This window comes from Pelmatolapia mariae, linkage group LG8, assembly GCF_036321145.2.
Source record: "Pelmatolapia mariae isolate MD_Pm_ZW linkage group LG8, Pm_UMD_F_2, whole genome shotgun sequence".
In the NCBI taxonomy this organism is placed as follows: domain Eukaryota; kingdom Metazoa; phylum Chordata; class Actinopteri; order Cichliformes; family Cichlidae; genus Pelmatolapia; species Pelmatolapia mariae.
Window position 1 is genome coordinate 16,343,712 of NC_086234.1, and position 19,902 is coordinate 16,363,613.

The 19,902-nt window shown below is 39.6% G+C and overlaps 2 protein-coding genes across 3 annotated transcripts; one reads left to right on the forward strand and one right to left on the reverse strand.

The window, feature by feature from the left end:
- Positions 1-1,512: 1,512 nt before the first annotated feature.
- Positions 1,513-11,165, reverse strand: pth3r (parathyroid hormone 3 receptor). 2 transcript variants are annotated; one of them, XM_063482022.1, is made up of 13 exons: positions 11,076-11,165; positions 7,811-7,916; positions 6,240-6,350; positions 5,942-6,066; positions 5,591-5,682; positions 5,344-5,497; positions 3,482-3,635; positions 3,348-3,408; positions 3,196-3,262; positions 3,010-3,104; positions 2,767-2,908; positions 2,616-2,657; positions 1,513-2,519 (listed from the first exon to the last, which is right to left on the reverse strand). In XM_063482022.1, exons 1-13 carry the CDS (start codon positions 11,139-11,141, stop codon positions 2,049-2,051), a joined length of 1,686 nt encoding a protein of 561 aa, XP_063338092.1. In that variant the 5' UTR covers positions 11,142-11,165; the 3' UTR covers positions 1,513-2,048. The 2 variants fall into 2 exon arrangements, with proteins under 2 accessions (XP_063338092.1, XP_063338091.1); XM_063482021.1 differs by having other exon boundaries at positions 5,591-5,685.
- A 3,133-nt stretch (positions 11,166-14,298) lies between these two features.
- On the forward strand, positions 14,299-17,527 carry LOC134633158 (translational activator of cytochrome c oxidase 1). Its single transcript, XM_063482023.1, has 6 exons — positions 14,299-14,367; positions 14,535-14,814; positions 14,926-15,032; positions 15,792-15,925; positions 16,546-16,708; positions 17,023-17,527. Exons 2-6 carry the CDS (start codon positions 14,538-14,540, stop codon positions 17,230-17,232), a joined length of 891 nt encoding a protein of 296 aa, XP_063338093.1. The 5' UTR covers positions 14,299-14,367; positions 14,535-14,537; the 3' UTR covers positions 17,233-17,527.
- Positions 17,528-19,902: the final 2,375 nt, after the last annotated feature.

The following is a 19,902-nucleotide window of genomic DNA, read 5'->3' on the forward strand; positions in this document are numbered from 1 at the left end:
TTGATTATACAACTTGTGCAGAATAAATCTATGTGACTTTATAACTTTTACTGAAGTAAAAAGTCTAAATACATAAAATTGTATGGCTGAGGGATAAAAATCTTGGACATGCCACTGACTGGGATTATATATATTTATGACACAATAGAGCTTTATAATATTGGAAATAATGTAGTTGAAGGCTATGGCAGACTATGTTTCACTGTAAACAATAAGCACATTTCTTATGTCTTAAATGAGTCGGATGTTCTTTTCATGCTATCCACTCCCCCGACCTTTGTGCTTATAGAGTTTGGATGGTATTAAAGTAAACAATGGACACACACAAATCCTTGTAAGATAATACCTCAGTGTCCCAAAATCACCTTTTCAGCAGAGACTTTATTCTAGTATCCTCCATAATTGCTTTATTATCATATCAGATATTTCAACCACAGCTTGTCTTTTGTCTTGTCTCCCTCCCCTCAACCCCAATTGCTCGTGGCAGATAGCTTCCTCTCCCTCAGCATTTTTGTGCTGGAAGTTTCTTCCTGTTAAAAGGGAGCTTTTCCTTCCCTCTGTTGCCAAGTGCTTGGTGAAACTGAGTTATCTCATTGTAGGGGGTCTTAACCCTACAATGTAAAGCATCTTGAGGCAACATTTGTGATTTGGCATTATGTAAATGAACTAGACCATGTTTCAACTATTTATTTCTTGAATTCAATTAAATATTTCTTGTTTTTCTCTGTGTTTGGTCATTTTTTTCTTTATGCAGCTATTCCTTAGCTTCCAGTTGTGTTTCACTGCCACTGCCAGATAATTAAAATCCATAAGTCACTTCCATTACTGCTGTACAGTTTATTTAAAATACTCCCCAAAACATTTCTTAAAATACAAGTGTTAAATTTACACATCATAAACACAGAACATGATTCTCTTTTAATGGGCATCTAAAATATGTACAGGTATAGTTTTCTGTTTGTTTCTCTGCGAATGCCGGTGGATTGTGGCTTAGAGGTTTGTCACTCCCGCTCCAGGTCTCCAAACGGCTCAGGTGCCTCTGTCTCTGAGTCAAAGCTTGAGGGGAGTGTGTGAAATTCTGGACAGTGTTGTGAGGGCGTTCAGGGCAGAGGTTACACGAAAGAAGGAGTTGGAGTTTTGCCTGCATGGGGCGAGAGGTTCACGCATCAGCCTTCAGGGTCCTGTCAGACTGATAAATAGGTCTGCAAACCTGGACAGCAACAAACATGAAAATAAGTCCAGACAAGCTGTCTAGGTGCCCTTAAATCTAATCTCATTGTGACATTTGGATTGTTAAATGCGTTCACACCCTCATTAATGTGTGGCTGATACGTGGAGGTGTACATTTAGGCGGGGAAGGGTTGTAGGAAGTGCAGTTTGAACAAGGAGGTCAGTGTGGCCAGAAAAATGCAACACAGGAAAGACGAGAAGAGGGAGAAAAAATTCTCCCTATTTATACATCCAGGTCTGTCCTTTGACTTCACTGAATTCTTTAGCTTAGGATCTCTCCATTCACATCAGCTTGAAAAATCCATGACACATCCACACACAAAAAACATCTGTCTTTATGACATGAGAATTTAGATTTAGAGTTCTTAAATTGTGGTCCAGTTACTAATGGTAGCCTATGAAAGGATGTTGGACTGTACTATGACAGCTTATGTCATACTATGATGTTGCAACCCTGAAATCGAGACCAGTATTGTATTATTATCATTATTTTTATCACACAACCATGACACTTACCACTATAAATATAACAGGCAAACTCTGATTAGCCATATTACAAGCCAGAATTGGATTGGAAGCATGCATTTCTTTTCTATGTAGCTCTGAGCCATTAAAACATTGGGAAATCCCCCAGCCTTAGTCCCCAGATTTGCTTTTCTATAGTAACTAAAGTCTTTCAGAACCCTTTCACCAAATTAAGATGCCTTTGGATTCCCTTATTTCTCAAAATCCTCATCTAAACACACACAAAAAAACATAGAGCAGTACTCTTAATGAGAAAACATCTAGCTTGCCGTGATATTTCAAAGTAGCAGCAATCACAAGATGGTCTCCAGCTCTTTGGGAGATAAGGAGCTGATTAGATCTTCTTCTCTGTGGCTTTTGCGGTCATCATCTCCTTTGTTGGCTTTGGCTTCTCTGGCAAAACCTCCTGACTCAGCACCTTCTGGTTTCCACACACCCAGCTCCTGCTGGAGGCCTGAGGCCTCGCTGTCAGTCGAAGTGTAAATACGTAGGTTGGTATGATGGTGGGGGGGAGTCGTGGAAACTTGACGTGGCAGCGGGGGTCTGACCCCAGAACCAGAGGCTCCACCTGAGCCAACCACCCCTCCAGCAAAGGACAGAGCTCTGGGATTGGCAGCAGACAGGCACACGCTGTGGGTGGTGGTATGTGACATCATGCCGCCGTAGTAACAGCTGCCTCCGCCGCTGCTAGTGATCCTCGCTTTCTGCTTGAGGTCCAGCACCAGGCTACGTCTTAACCAAGCCTTCTTTACCTCGGCTTGCACCTGGGAAGAAGATTTATTTAATTTTAGTTCCTTTTTTTTGTTTACCAAATAAAAAAATATATAAATATGAGTCGATTTGTATTGTAGCTTTATTACCTCACCATTGCAGAAACAGTAGATAAACGCCACAAAAAACCCCTGCAAAGATATGAGATTTTATTCAAAAGAATCAGCTTTCATTATCATTGCAGTAGAGCTTACAGCACATAATTGCATGCAGTGCTTGTTTTTATAAGTGTGTCCTGACCTGGGAAGAGTTGAAGAACATCTCGTAATGCATCTGCACCTGCCACAGCAGCCCAGTGACCTCAGTGTAGGGAAGAGCCATGAACACCATGTAGTGAACTCCAAACAAAGGCATGAGGACTAATGTGGACTTGAGTAGCTTCCTGCAGAACAAAGAGTTTATTTCATTAATATTTCTTGTTAAACAGATGGCAGCTTATAGTCCAGAGATTAAAAACATCCACCATTTTCCTTGGAGGGTTACCTGTACTGCTGTCGGGGGTCCAGTTTGCCCGTGTTGGTTTCCCACAGTTTAGAGGCCAGTACACGAATGATGTTAATGAACAAGAGAAAATTCACCTGCAGGGAAAGAAAAAGATATCCATATTTAAAATAATCTCTCAGAATATCAGTCTTTAATGCTCTTCTGATTTAAATCCCCTTTTCTTACAACAATCGCAGCCAGAATAGGGACTTGATAGATCCATTTCAAGTTTCCGGCACTGAGATCCCAGCATCTGGAAAGACCAATGAATCTATTACTGGGAGCACTTGTTGTAGGAGTGTAACGTAAACATAAGATAAATGGATCACATGACTCACTGAGTGTCTGCCAGTGAAGCTCGTGCGCTGACCCAAATGGACACAAACACAGCTGGAACACCTACGATGAGCACATGGGACTATTAGACAAACTGGCATTAGTCCAAAGTGTCACCTGCCCCAGTGTCACTTACCCCAGCCAGTGATGGTGAGGGCCCACAGGTAGTTCTTGTCAGACAGGAAGGCCATGAAGATGAGACTATGGAGGTACAACCCCTCCACCAGGATCCAGTAATGATTAGTTGCCAGGAAGTACAGGAAGAGAGTAACAGCTGCTTTACAGCCAGCCTAATGACAAAAACAGAAAATATGAGTAAAACTCATGATCATACATTCACTGATCACTTTGTTAGGTATACCTGTTCACCTGCTTGTTAATGCGAAAATCTAATCAGACAATCTCACGAGAGAACTCAGTGCACTATGCAGACATGGTCAAGGCGACCTGCTGAAGTTCAAATTGAGCAGCTGAATGTGGCATGGTTGTTGGTCCCAGACAGGCTGGTTTGAGTTTTTCAGAAACTGCTGTTCTACTGGGAATTTCCCACACTACCATCTCTGAGTTTCTACTGAGGGCCAGTTCTCTGGGAACTAAAGTATGCAGAAGAGCATCTTTTAAGGCACGTGTTGAACCTTGGGCTACGGCACCAGAAAAGATCACCGCACTTCTGTCAGCTAAGAACATGAAACTGAGGCTGAAACGTTGTGTGGTCTGATTAGTCTCGGTTTCTGCTGCTACAAAAGTAGGGCAGGTGATGGTAGGGTCAGAATTTGGCACAAATCACCAGATCTCAGTCCATTACAGCAGGTGTGGGTGGTGGATTCCTGTTGTGGATGAACAAATGAGAAATGTGCTGTAACTGTCATGTAATGAGTGTGTGGCGAACAGGGAGTGGACCCAGATGCAGGACTGATCAGATGGATTTAAACTCAAAATGTCAACTTTATTAAGGTGGAGGAAACAAAAGATAAACAATGACTAGGCAGAGTAGAAACTGATAAAAATGACTGATTGAGATCACACATAAAGTGAAGGAGAACATGATGAAGAACAGAAGAAGATGCAGACAAAAAATACACAGGAGCGTGATTAAGGGATGTGGAGACGCATGGGAACAGAATCATAACTAACAAGACAAGGAAGTCAACATAACACATATGAGACAGAGGACTATCAAAATAAAACAGGAAGTAACACACACACACACACACACACACACACACACACACACACACACACACACACACACACACACACACACACACACGCACACTGAGACTCAGACTAAGGCCTGTGAACTTGACACTGGGACTCGGGATAAACTCAAAAGGAGACATGACAGGCTGGGGAGACAAATGGAGAGCACACAGGGACAGGAATACAAAGTTATTAAATAGACAAGACAAAAACTGTAGACAGCCATGAAGACAAAACACAGAGAGACCAGACGAACATGGTGACATAACCGGAAAGAAAGAGTAAGAGTAAGAAAACATAGAGATCAGACTGGGACAGACTGGACACGAAAGAGGCATTCACATGATAAAAACAAGAAACTGGAAGTATAAATACTAAAAACTCAGAGGCACTAGGAAAACTGAGCTCAAAAGTAACTAATGCAGAAAACTAATGAAAATCTCTTCATTCCAAAAGAAAGAATCCCCAAACCAAAACAAACTCAAAACACTCTGTCAGAGACCCAGTATCCTTAGGCAAGATACTAAGCCCATGTTGCTCTCTCATGCATCCATCAGAGTATGAATGTTAGCTAGAAAGCACTTAAGTGTAGAAAAAAAGTTCTTATATGAATGAGGTGTTTTGAGTGCTTATATGCAAATATGGTTTGCTTAGCTTTGCAAACAGGCCATGCCATTATGAACTACCGTTACTGTGCTGACTGCCATACAGCCGATAGTCTTGATCACAATGAAGTATTTAAAAAACGAACAAAACTGAATAACTGGTGATAAGAAATAATGCGACGTTACAATTTACCATATGGGGCTTCTGTCCTGTAAAGTTGGGCTCAGCTTCACTGCCATCAGATATGGAGTAAAGCACAGCGTCCTTCACAAAGATGCTGACCGCTCGACAGATGAAGGAGGCGAAGAGGTGAACGTGGATGTAATTGCGTGTGCAGTGGAGACGCCTGAAAGAGAGGAAGGCATCTTTGGATGAAGTCCGGAGATGCTGTTTGGTTACAGGTTTATGGATCAAAGCTCGTAAGCTGTTTTCTTCTTACTTGAAGTAGCAGAGAATGAAGACTGCCACCAGCAGGGATGTGAGAGAAATGGAGTAGCCGATGGTGTACATGAGATGGAGTCGCTCAAACACCTTCTGAAACACAGCAAAGCATCTTTTCATATCTGGAAACAGAAGTGACTGAACAGATTTGAACACATTGGTAATTTTGTATCTTCAGCACAATTAGCACACTGGAGGGAAAAGGTCTTTTGAAGACAGGCCCCGAGTATTTTGTAAGAATATGGCCGTTGTTGTACTGTCTTCTAAAGAAGTTCTGTCTCTTTTCTGCTGTTAGATAAACATGCACAAACAGATTCATTCAACCCAGCACTGGATCAAATGCACACACCTCCTCGTGACTTCTGTGGTTGAAGGTCAGGTATCTGGTGCACTCGCTGTAGTTTGCCCAAGTGCGGTTGATGCTTGCCACCTGCTCCCAGTTGCCTGACACATCACACTGACGGTAGGCTCGCCCTGTCCACGGGAGGGCAGGACATAATGATTAATTTTTTGAATAAGGAAATCTTTGATTTTATACTTTTCAGTTGCATTTTTCTCAAAACTACTGCTTCCTGGTTATTGAGGTTGAAGGATGCTTTTTATATTGTGTAGATGATCAGATGCTAGTATCTCTGGAGCTCTGCTACCTCTGTGGTTGAAGTCATAGATGTACTCCGGGCACTGAACTGAGACCAGCTGACCTGCTGTGCTCTGCGGCCAGCAGATGATCCCATCCCACTCTGGGGTGCAGTCGCCATCTTCAACAATGGTGTGAAAAAAGTGTTAGCAAGCTGATAGATCTGTGTATAGCTCAGGCATTGTGCCACCTAACGCTGTACTTTTATTCGTAGACTGCTCTTGAGTAGCTTTGCATGATTCAAAACTTAAAATAATCCTCAGTGATCTAAACTTCAGTTCATATTTTATCTGAAACAGGCCCCTCCTTGACTCACAAGGATAACTTATACATAAGCTGCCCTCATTATCTAAAACCTCTCCATGTTTAATATCAGAGGTGAAAATCACAGAACAGCCCACAACATGAGTGTATTGCAATTTGTAACTTTTTGCAATATACTGAGTACTGCAATATATTATATTCCAATTCATCACCTTTTTTTTTAAAAAACTGTGAATTATTTCCTCAAAGTTAGTCACCTCAAGGTGCTTTATATTGTAAGGTAAAGCCCCCCCCCCCCCCCCCCCAAACAAACAGAGAAAACCCCAACAATCACATGACTTCTACAAGCAAGCACTTGGCGACAGTGGGAAGGAAAGCTCCCTTTTATGTGAAACAATTCAATACAGTTCTGCAGTATTGCCACACAACAGATTACAATACTATACTGTGTCGATTTTTCACCCCACCCCTATTTAATACCACTGTAAGGGTATATATGTGATACACAGTTAAGGGGAATATAACTGGTGCATTTGAAATAAACATAAACAGAAAAAATACATATAAACACAAAAGAGTACCCATATGCCTATTAATCTTTTTTACATGACCATAATGTTACATCATTAAGTTACCGAAATACTAAATAGGATTTTAATGCTGCTACCAGGCAAAGTTTAGCTAATTTAAACTTCTTTAAATCACATTTGGCTGGTTTTACCTGTAATAATACATCATATAAGACCATTATTGTCTTTTTATGGCAATTTTAGCACTCCATATATAGATTTCCTTCAGTATTGGAGGTAAAATTGTAAATGAGCTGATGCATAAACATATTTGCTTCCAATGCTTCCTCCAGATTGGTAAATCAATAAAAAATGTAACACTTAAAGCTTGAGTCACATTTCATGAGAAGATTTGTAATATTTAATAATACCGCATTGAATCAGCTTATCAAACATCAGCTTCTCCATCGCGTTTCCAAATTAAAAATGCCTTGCTGTCTAATAAAAGAGATATTGGAAAGCAGGATATTGGACTGGGTGTTGCATCTGATCCTAAATAAACAAGTGATGCAATAAATAGTTGATCTAATTGTGTGTTTGGACGTGCACTCACTGACCGCCTGTTAAAAAAAGGCTCTTATTTGACAGGACCTTCTTTGAAATATTAAAAGTCAGACATACTTCCAGTGTTGACTGCTTTTTATTTCTAACTATAGGCTCACAAAGTCGTAGAAAGTATTCAAAACCGGGGGGGAAGCAGTTCCATAAAGAGGCACTCTGTATAGTGTTTAAAAAGAAGTCCCCAAACCTTTAATGAGGGGCATTTGTGCCTTGATGCTCCTTTCACACCTGGCATGAGCACCAATCAGAAGGTAGATCTGCTCATCCCGTGTGATGACATCATCAGAGTCAATCTGTAAAAAAAGGAACAAAAAAGCAACAGATGAATTATGAAGACACGCCCACCAAGTTGTCAGTAATACTACGTATAGATACATTATTGCATATACGTCATTTCAATGGTAAACGATAGAAAACAAGATTAATACATAATGATCAGCATAAATCATGTCATTTATTTATACTGAAAGGCCATATAACCCATCTATGCATCATTTTGAGATGATCCTCATGAAACTCTCTCTGAAGTGATTCATCAACCACAACCTCTCCCAAAGATCTGATGTGCTGCCTCCAGGTGTTGTGAAATAGTTGTGTGAGAGTGCGGTATGTGATGATGGCCCGCCAGGCCCTTTATTCACAGCAGCTGGGCTGCTGCTGGCCACACGGGGATCTCATCCTCAGGGGCCATGCTGGTGTGAGCCGGTCAGCACAAGCAGCTTTGTGTTCCCGGGTGCATTTCACGACTGAGCATCAAAACTAGCAGAGCATGAGAACGGTTTGGCAGAGGGGAGCAGCGGAGCAGATGGAAGATTTGCAAAGGAAGAGAAACAAACAAAGCAAACTGCCACCTCTTCAAATTTATGGAAAGTCCTTTTTCCCCCTTTAAAATTCAGTTTTTTAAATTGATGCTTTAAGGGCCTTGTAGTGAATCAAATGGCCTGGAAGTCATATAGACGGACAGACTGTATTAATCCCGTAGTTACAGCAGCACAGGGGTCAGCAAGAAGTACAAAATAATAAAATAAAACATTGAAAAACAAAATAAATAAGAAAAAAAATCTAGTATAGAAATTAAAAAACAAAAAACAAAAAAAACTATATAAGTAATTTCTACTGTGATTCGGTGGACTTTGGCTTGAATAAAAGAGGTGAGTACTGACTCTCACATGCTAAAGAAAATGATTTAGTTGATTTATTAATTTCCATGTAGGTAAATGAATACAACGTTACAGTGAAATAAACTGCAGCTGGCTAAATGTTTGTTTCTAGTAACGGTGGACGCTGAGCAGCGATCATTCGCTGTAGAGGTTTGATTAATGTTTACTGTCAAGCAACCCTTTGAGTAAATATAGAAAATCAGCGGTTTATTTATTCAGATAAAGAATCATTTAAACATTGTGCTTATGTAACAAGATTAATTACTTAAAGTTACCATTTTGGGCATAAATATTTTTTGAGTGTATAAAGATGCAAAACATATGTCTGCTTTATAATAAAGGTGAGAAATCCTGTTATCAACATTGCTAATAGATAATAATTGGTAAATAGAAGTAATACTAATGGTAAATAATTAAAATCTTTAACAATGTGTAACTCTGTTGTGGGCTTTTATGAGGATTTGATACTTTAACTTGTTTTTTTTTATTTTATTTTATTGCATTTAGGAAATGATAGATCTGAAAAAAAGAAAAATTGATTTATAAAACTTTATTAGATGTTACTTTTGCTATATAATAACTAAGCAGAACAATGTAAAGTGGAGGAAAAATGGTCTATCATATCATGCATGGACCAACTTTGAAACACAGACTATAAAGTTGTGCAAATGAATTTCAAAGGTTCAGCTACACAAGTCAATCAACCCTCAGACCTGTAAATGCAACAACATCCGGCTTCTTCTAGAAATATCTTTCCACAATTTCACTTTCATTTCTTGCCTTTTTGCTCCTGATCGAGCGCACAGGTGAGCCGGTAGCACTGACATGCTGTGAATCGCTCTATTTTCAAGATTATGTTTAATTTTTTGCATTGGAGAACTCAAGACTAGCTGCTTATGTGTCTTCATCAGTGCTTGGTTCTGAACCACATAACTGAAATTAAGAAACAGCAACATTAAGAAGCTAAGGCACCAGGTGGCAACACAGAATATAGGGGGCTTTTAAAATGTGTTAATCTTATAAGCAACACATTTTTAAAACTGGGAATGGGAAGAAACTTGATAAATAAATAATTAAAATGTTTAAAATACACATTATATGTTTAAATATTCATATTCATTTAGTTTTTATGTCACAGGGAGCCACTGGAGATTGATAAAAGGGCCACGTGTGGCTCTGGGAGCTGTAGGTTTGAGACCCCTGGTTTAGCATATCCAGGCATCCTGTGTAGTTCAAACCCTTCACTGTTGAGTGGATTGGATCTCACAGAGAAGTTATCTGGGCCTCTTAATACAGAAGGGGAGCTTTTTTGTTTTTCTCCCGACACAAACTGTTTTTTAGCCTTAGCCTCCCACCTCCATGATCCTGTTATCCTGTCCGAGATCAACACTCAGGATGGACACGGGGGAGATCCAGAGATGAAGAAGCGCACTTACGGTCACTGTTAGCATGCTTCAGTCAGCGAAAGGTTAAAAGGGTCAAAGCTGATTATGGTTTGTGAGGTAAAGCAGACCACAGGTGACTTCTGATAAAGGAGAGGGGTGGTTCTTGTGCTGCTGTGATGTGAAGTTTTTTTCTCAGCCTCAAGAACAACTATATTAATAGATCCACTTTTTATATGAAAAGAAGCATTTTTCTACTCAATGAAATTTTTTATAAGCTTTTTTATAATTTGTCTCAGTTGTCTCATGGTTTGACGCGAGATTCACTCAAAATAGAGGAAAGGAGGTGGGTTAGAATACTTTTTATTTTCCTCAGCAGGACTGCTGGAAAACTTATTCCTTATCACCTCATCAGTTAACTAAGAAGACACTGTCATCTCAGTCTTGCTGCTGAATGTCTGGCATGTTTCCTGAAGCATTAGATAAATCTAATTCAAAGCATCAAAGTGGGTCACAGATACATGAAATTTTCTATCTTTGGCCCAAACTGCAGCAGTGTGGATGTGTCATGTCTGACTCAGGGTCATAATAAAGTGTAAGATATGCTGCTGCTGTGTGAAAAGTTTAAATTTAGGACACAAGATGCAAGTGAGACTAAGAATTTATCTACTGCTCCAATCCATTTAAGATCATTATTAGCCCTTTTAAGTAAAGTCTGCTTTGAAAAAGCTTACATTAGTAGAAATCATCAAGAAAATTCAATATCCGGGTTTAAATTGCACTTATTTGACCTCATTTATGTTAACAGTAAAGCAAACCAGGAGTAAAATATTTTCCCCTAACAAACCCCATCAGTGAATAACTGTTCAATAATTAAATAATTTAAATATTATGAATGTAGTCAACTTACCAGCGCTGAGGCTGTTATTACACCATGGAAAAAGTAAAAAACAATAATTCCTTGTGCAGACAACATGACGTCTCTCCAGCTGAAACAGAACAGCACACCTTTCACTCTCAGATCATTTTATCCTCTTCAGGTTGTGCTGAAGGAACTTTGTCCTAAAGTTAATGTTCTTCTCTCGTGTCCCATCTGTGCTCCTTTATTAGTCAACAGGAACTGTGTTTTGGAGTCTTTTGAGGTCCAGAGTTTTCTGCATGAAGCTCAGCTGACATTTGAGGGGCTGTCTGTGGTTGGATGATCTCTCTTTGGGGAAGAGAGGAGCACTGAGGAGGAAACCTCCTCCTTTCACGGCTCTTAGGACTGTTGGGATGAGATGGGTTGGCCTTGATATGCTGTGGCTTCCATTCACTTAACTCTTTGCTCTCCTCTGCTGTCATTATCTCTCTGTGCTTCACATTTGGCTTGTTTGTCTGCCTTAACCTGCTCTTTTCTATTCCCACTAATAGGACTCTTAGTTTTTACTAGTAACACGATTTAATTTAATACTTGGTCTAGAGCATGAGTATCCCGCACTGGGAGACTTTAGAGAGCAGTGATACAGACCAGATTCATAGAACTACTTACCACACCAGTTAAAGTAATATATATTACATAATATATATTCTGATATGCATGAATGACAAATGCACAAATTATATGACAAACATTGTTTTGACAGGCATTTTGAAGAACTTTGAATGCATGCTGATAGTCTGCTGTACTCAGTGGTCCTCAGCCACAATCAGAAAACCCAGAGGCACTTGAGATTCCCATGGTTTTACTATATGACACGTTTTCCTGGTTCCATGCATTTAAAAAGCAATAAAGCAACAGATAAATAAATAAATAGGAGAGTGAAGATGAGTCTGCATTAGATAAACAATACCTCTGAGTTATCAATAAAGGTGTCTCTGTCATCTTTTATTTTCTACTTTTTTTACTGGTTTGAAGTTGTTCTAGTGAGGTAGTGCCATCTTGTTTTGGGGGTGCTACTGGTTTGTGACCTCCTGATGATGTCAGATGTTCACTTTGTGATGTCAGACTTTACCATATGTGCTGCACTTGAGTTGTTTATGTGATGAGAAGCTCGCCCACATTTTCCAACTGTCTGAACTAGTGAATGATGAAGTTTGTTCAGTTTATTTCTTATTTTTATTTCTTATTTATTCTCATCCCAAACCAGTTGCTGCAGGTGCCTGCTCCTCCCTGAGCCTAGTTCTACCAGAGGTTTCTTCCTGTTGCCAACTTCTTGCTTAAAGTGCGTCATGTTATTCTAGGATCTTAACTCCATAATATAAAGTACTTTGAGACAACATTTGTGATTGGCATTATATAAATAAAACTGAATGGAAATGAATATTTCCTGTGTTTGTTGTGTGTGTTGTGTAATCCTTTCTTTTTGTTTTCCTGACTATTGTTGATTGTTCGGGTTTTTCTTTGTATTATTGTAGGATCTTTACCTTAAAACATAAAGCGCCTTGAGACGACTGTTGTTGTCATCTGGCGCTTAATAAATAAAAATCTTTTTTTAATTCATTTTACAACTACTAAAGACAAAATTGGTAAGTCGGAATGTAGTTATTAATTCATTAAATGGTCTATTAACATTTCCGTAACTCCTGTGGTCAGTTATTTAAAAATATATGTATAGTAATCAGTGATGGGAATAACGGCATTACAAGTAACGGCGTTACTTTTTTCAGTAACGAGTAATCTAACTAATTACTATTCCTATCGTTACAACGCCGTTACAGTTACTAACAAGGAAACGCGGTCCGTTACTATTTTTCAACAAACAGACGGTTGAAGCTGTGTTCAGCTTACCGCATCTTATATCAGTAGCATGGAAGTAGCTGTAAGTAATCTGGACGCTACAGCTTTAAGCAGCTGCGCGTGCTCCTGCGGACGCGAAAATCACGATCACTTTTTGCACAACACCTGGAGCTAAGGGGGCAAAACAATCGCATGAGTGCTGCTGTTTGACTGAGGAAGAATAAAGTAGTCGTGGTAAGCTAATCACATGACCACTTAAAGACAAAGCAACAAGGTGACATATACCAGTTTATAAATTATGTTGATAGGCCACGTAAAACCAGAGTCATGATAAACAATATATACCCGGCGTTTTTTCATCAATAGTTTCGCCACGTTTACTGAAGGACAGCACTAGCAAGCACTCTCTGCTTATGACCAAAACAAACAAAAAAAACAAACAGCGGAAGTTTTAGGAGTGACGGCGAGAGAGAGAGAGAGAGAGAGAGAGCAGAAAAAGAGAGAGAGCGAGTTTTGAGATGTGAGAGATTTGTGACGTTTAGCGAGTTTGGAGTGTGTAGTTAATGTGTTGTCTTGTGTAGTTAGTGTGTAGTGTTGTGGATAGTTTTGTGTTGTGTGTCAGAACAATGAGGTGACTGCTGTCTCCAGGTAGAAAAAGGAGTGATACACCTGCTGCTGTCAGACCTGCAGGTATCAGGCTGTGATGTTCTCCTTTATAGTGGACAGAAATTATGTTTTTGGAGTGGCACAAATAATTTGTGTGGCATCTTATTGAATGCAGAACAGCTGATTGTTCTGTAAATAGTTTGAAATGGTTATTTAAAAAAAGGGTAAAAGTAAACTTGTGCATAGGATTTTAAAATTGACAATTTATAGTTGCATTTAAAGTTATGAAATATGATTCATTAAAGATGTTTGTGGTTGTTACAGTAAAAAATATAACTTTTTCTACTCTGATTTTATGGTTTTTGTCTGATTTTAGATCAATTGTGTTAATACAGTATATCAAAATGAAAACATGACTGTAAATTCAGACACGTGAGGTTGTGCTGAAAAGGATGATACCAAACAAGGCAAAGTAAATAGTTTTTAAAGGTAAAATGTGGAGGGAAAATCAAAAGTAGTTTATATGGCCAATTATACCCTGGACCCCAGAGGGTTAAACTTTTTTTTTTTAAAGTAACGCAATAGTTACTTTTCAAGTAATTAATTACTTTTAGGATATTGTAACTCAGTTACTAACTCAGTTACTTTTTTGAAGAAGTAACTAGTAACTATAATTGAATTACTTTTTCAAAGTAACTTGCCCAACACTGATAGTAATGCACACTATTACGAATTTACCGTATCACAAATGTCATGATTTAAAATACATTTTATACGGCCTTTATTTTGACAGGTCCGATTCCGACGTCATCTCAACCCGGAAGTACCCGTCTGACAACAAGGGCAGAAGCAGCTGCGTGCTATCCTGACTTGTCAGCTCGTAAGTTGGAAAACTTCAGACAGCTTTTATTATTTACTGTGGTTACAGCAAAGTTTGGAGCTCTGTCCCTCAGACGGAGACTTTCAGCTCACTCATTAAACGTAGTCTTTGCTCCACATGTGCAGCAGGAGCATTCATTGTAGTTGTGTGTCTGTGTGTGTGTGAAGGGCATGGCGGCTCCGGTGCTGCTGCTGTTGAGGGCTCTCCGCCCCCCTGTGTACGCGGCTTCCAGCAGGTTCCCGTCTCTGGAGCCAGTTCTCCCGCCGTCTTCATGTGTGGTGTCCTCGGGGTGGAGGACTCCTCCTGCCCGGACATTGCAGCTGTGTCCCGCTTTGTGTGCCGGACATAACAAGTGGTCAAAGGTGAAGCACGTCAAGGGACCAAAAGATGAGGCGAGGGGGAGAATGTTTATGAAGTTTGGTATGATGATAAGAATAGCTGTCAAAGGTACGTGACACAAAGTTGTTGTTTTTTTGTTTTGTTTTTTTGTTTAATTGGAGTTTCACTGCTTTACGGTTTCTGATTGGATAAAATTTCACTTCTGGTTTTCATCCTCAGAAGGTGGATCTAACCCAGAGCTGAATCTAAATTTGGCCCACATACTGGAGCAGTGCAGGAGCAAGAACATGCCCAAAGCATCCATAGATGTTGCAATCAAGAGTGCGGTAGGTTGATAACCTTACTGGCACAGAGATACAGAAAGCATCTGTGGTGCCACTTCCAACAGATCCTCCCCAGTGTGAGCACAGAGCATGTTTGCAGGTTACCTGCATCCAATAGTTTTTATGCATTGTTTAGCTGGGTAGCAGTCTTAGGTGAGGGTCATTAAAAATCTATAAATATATCAGTAAAATGTGACACAGTTAAAAACAAGTCAGTGGAGAGCACACGGTCCCCGTTTTAGCCACTCTTTTAGATTTAATTTTTAAGATTTTATTGCTTGTTTTTAAGTGTTTGAATTGGCCTGCCCCCTTATTTATCTAAGGTTTTAACCATCCACACTCCATTACAGCACTAAGGTCTTCTAATCAGATGATTCTGGATGCTCCTATCACAGGGCTAAAAAATAGAGGGCATCTGACATTTTCAGTTTTAGGCTCTGTCCTGTGGAACCACCTACCCCAGAATATCATTAGAGACCTTTGAATTCTTACTCAAAACTCACCTGTTTTCCCTGGTTTTTAGTTTGATTCCAGTAACAGTTGTTTTAAATGTGCTGTACTATTAATTCGCAGTTTGCCCAGCACAGAAATCTTAAAGCCTGCTGTAAATACAAGAGTCAGTGAAAATCTAATGTGGTGGTGTACAAAGTCAAAAATATCAAAAAGTGTAATTGCCCAAATACTTAAGAACATAACTGTATATGTTAGTTTTTGTGATACTGTGCTGCAGTCATCTTCTCGTCTTGTGTCCTGTCTCTGCAGGAAAAGGCCAAACCAGCATCTCAGCACATGTTTGAGGCTCGGGGACCCGGCGGGTGTCTGCTGCTTGTCGAAGTCCTAACCGACAACAACTCGCGCACCCACCAGGAAATCAAACGCCTGCTTAACAAGAATGGGTCAGGCCCGGCTTCCTGTAGTCTCACCTTTCTGTAACTGTGTCAGGTTTACGAGCGTTTTCACACCATCGCCGATGGTTTTAGTGTTAACCTGCTCGACATGTACTTAAGGTTAACAGATGCATCAGTTTTCTCTCACACAAAACAAATCCCAGCTGCATGCAAAAATCTTAAGAGATTACCTGAGAATACCTTGATAAAATATTCAAAACTTGCCAGAGGAGCAGTGTTTTAATTTTTAATAATTAGAAAAAAAACAAAACAAAGAACATGGACAGAGAATATCAGATTGTTATAGGAAATTTCAGGTTTCTACACACACTATACAAAAGATTTGTTGTAAAGTAGCCAGTAGATGTCCCTCTAGTTGCAGGAAACAGCAGTAATGAAAGCTTAATAGTATGTTGTAATGTATGTCTTTATTAAAGATTGTATTGCTGGTATAAGTGATGAAAAAACAGCAGGGAGATGTATTTAAGCTTGCTTGTTTACTAGACAAGGCACATGTTCTTACTGTTTTTATTCTTTTATTGATGAAGTAAACTTATCTGTTTGTAAGCCTTCAGAATAAAAATAATAACCTTAGAAGTGAAAAATTGTAATTCTGCTTCCATCCTCAGGGGGATGCTGTCAGACGGAGCCCGGCATAACTTCCAGAGGAGGGGAGTGGTGGTCGTGCCAGGTCAGAACATCACCACGGAGAGAGCACTGGAGCTGGCAATCGAGGCCGGAGCCGAAGACGTCCAAGAGACGGAGGATGAGGAGGAGAAGCCCCTGCTGCAGGTCGGACATCAACCTCCAGGAAAATGATTTAAGTTTTGATATGTGGCTTTAAATAACTGAATGGAATGATTTAATTCTTCGAGATACCGACAAACAGATGTTTTTTCAGTTTTCCATACAGTACAGTAGAACACACAACCTTCAGCTCTGTTCTCAGGTTAAATACAGTTCAGTTTGTGCATTCAATACAAAATGAAAAAAGAAATACTCAAGGTCTCTGAAATGTAGAAATCTAAAAAAATAATAATAATTACAATATTAAAATAATAGGTACAAATTTAATTTAACAGCTTGATCTACCTCTTTGTCTTTAGTTTCTCTGTGATGTGGCTGACCTGAATAAGGTGAGGGCCTCGTTAAAGGAGCTAGGAATGGAGGTTTTATCCGCTGGGTTGGAATTTGTTCCCCGCACACACGCACCCCTGGACGAGGATCACCTCGATGCTGCTTCGATTCTAATAGAAGCCCTCAATGACTGCCCAGATGTAGTCAGAGTGTGGGACAACATCCAGGCTCACAGCTGAGGACAGTCTCTGGACACTAGGTGGACACTAACTGTGGAATATTGGAGACAAAGGATTTACCAGCTGATACCTCATGGATTAGTGGGTGCCGATACTGCATGTTAGTAAGAACAGAGTCTTGAAATTAAAATTGAGAGTCTGAAAGTGTGACTGTATTAGCCTTATGGATGTGGTCTCTATGTGGGGGGAAAGCCATCCTGAAATACACTCTGCTGTGGGAAGTGAACTGCATCTCCATACTGACGAAAGAATTCATCATGTAAGTTTGTAAAAGTTATTAAAAGAGGTGTTTTAATGAGTCCTTTTTTATTGAAAACGGATATGAACATGACCTCGAAGTGAACCTTTGAACTCATAGAAGGAACAAGTGTTTGTGGATTACCAGGGATCAGTTTAAAATAAAACTTCAGCCCTCATCCAGACATGAGAGACAGTTTTGAGTAATGCTGTTGCCTAATATGTTTTCTATAATAGTCACAGTAGAAGCATGCACAATAGACATGCTGAAAAAAGTGAAAAAAATGCAAACAACAGGACATAACATGTTTTTATCCTCTGGGCCTCCAGGTCAGAAGGTCACACTTTAACTGGCCCACAAAAAAATCTAATTGATTGGCTTCCTATAGTCCCTGCTTCATCCATAATACCTCGTCATTAAGAGAAATGTGTTTGTAAAGCACCTTTCAAGGACAAAGTCAGAAAGTGCCTGGCAACAAATGAAAAAAATTAAATACAGTATATCAGATACATGAACAACACAAAGTCTTACATATAATTACTCAAATGCCTGTCTGAGTAGGAATGTCTAGCCTTTTTTAAAAGCCTCTTCTGGATCAGTAAAACAAAGAGATGAGTGTAACTTATGCCACCCCACCCCAAAGGCCCAGTTTCCACTCATTTTAAAATGAGACACCACCAGCAGTCTGTTCCAAAGTCCTAAGGGTTGAAAGAGTGGGTCAGTAAAAGTTTTAACATGTGCCGGGGTGCATTACCATTTAAATTTGAGAACTGACTCGAAAGTCAACAGGGAGTCAATGAAGAGATATGCGATCTCTTTCTGGAAATATTAAAAGACATGCAGCTGCATTTAGGACAGATCACAACCAATTATTAGTCCAAATCTGCAAAATAACTAGTAACTAAAGATTTAAAATAAATTTAGACTCAGCTCAGCTCTAGGTATCACTGCGAAAAACAAAGGCTGTGTTGAACATAACAGCAGGGCTGGTAATGACGGCGTCTCTTTCCTTTAAAGTGTCCAAAACAGGCAGTTGGATAAAGAGCGTTCAGCCGTATGATATAGAGTATGTTTATTTTTTTTAAGACTTAACGTGTGAGGATGTAAAAACGCATTAATTCCTTAGCAGGTACTAAAATAACCTCAGATGAACAACTAATATTGATATTACATCATTTGATAGTTTTTTGTTGTTTTTGTTTTAAACCCAGAATTCAGGAGCAGTGTGTGAAAAACTAAGTACACTCATAATGCCATAGGACGTATCAGCGAGATGCTGCTAATCAAATGCAATTAAGTAAAGTGTGGCAAAATGTTTGGCAGTTTGCTGGCACTGCCAAGGAAAAAAGACATGCATTGATCTTAGAGAAGCAAAACCATTTGGAAACTATCTGATTCTATCAATGTACAGGGAGAAAGATTATTCACAAGTTGAAAACATTCAGGGGAGTTGGCAGTCTTCCCATTAGTGGACGTCCCACCCAGCAAAATAACCCTGAGGTCAGATTTAGCAACACTCAGAGAAACTGCAAAAGATCTCAAGATCTACATCCCAGACTCTACCATCCTCACCATAAAATGTTAAAGTTTATGACAATACAATCAGATAAAGACTGAACAAGTATGTCTTGTTTCGAAGGGTTTCCAGGAAAAAACCTCTTTCTTCAAAAGTACAGGGCAGCACGGCTTAGGTTTATGAAGTTTAATTTGAACAAACTACAAGACGTCAGGAACAATGATCGTTAGACATACAAGACCAAAGTGGAGATGTTTGGCCAAAGTGCCACATGTGGGGAAAACTAAACAGCACAAACACCTCATGCCAACTGTGGTGGAGAGGTGATGATTTGGGCTTGTTTTGTGGCTACAGGTCACTGAGTTGACCATGAACACCTCTGTATACCAAAGAATTCTAGAGTCAAATGTAAGGCTATCTACTTGACAGCTAAAGTAGGTCAATGATCTAAAGCACATCAGCAAATCTACAACAGAATGGTTGAAAAATAAAAGAATGAAGGTGCTGCAATGGTCCAGTCAAAGCCCAGACCTCAATCTAAGTGAAATGTTGTGGAGGATCTTTAAGAGAGCTGTGCAAAACAAGTACTTGCAAAACTCAATGAACTGAAGCAATTTTGTAAAGAAGAGTTGGACAAAATTTCTCAAAAATGATGTGACAGACTGATAAAGTCAAAAAAGAAAATGAATAACTAGTATTTCTGCTAAAGTTGGTTCTGCAAGCTATTGTATCTGGGGGTGTCTGGTCAGGACCAGATGTTTTTAATTTTGTTGTGAAAGAAGGCGTACTTTCATTTTCACATTGTGAATATGCTGAGTAAAAACCTCATCAGTGAGGTTCATTTCATCTGTTTGCATCATAAGGGACCTCAAAGGACAGAAACCCCACCACTGGCCAAAACAGACCCTCATCTGAC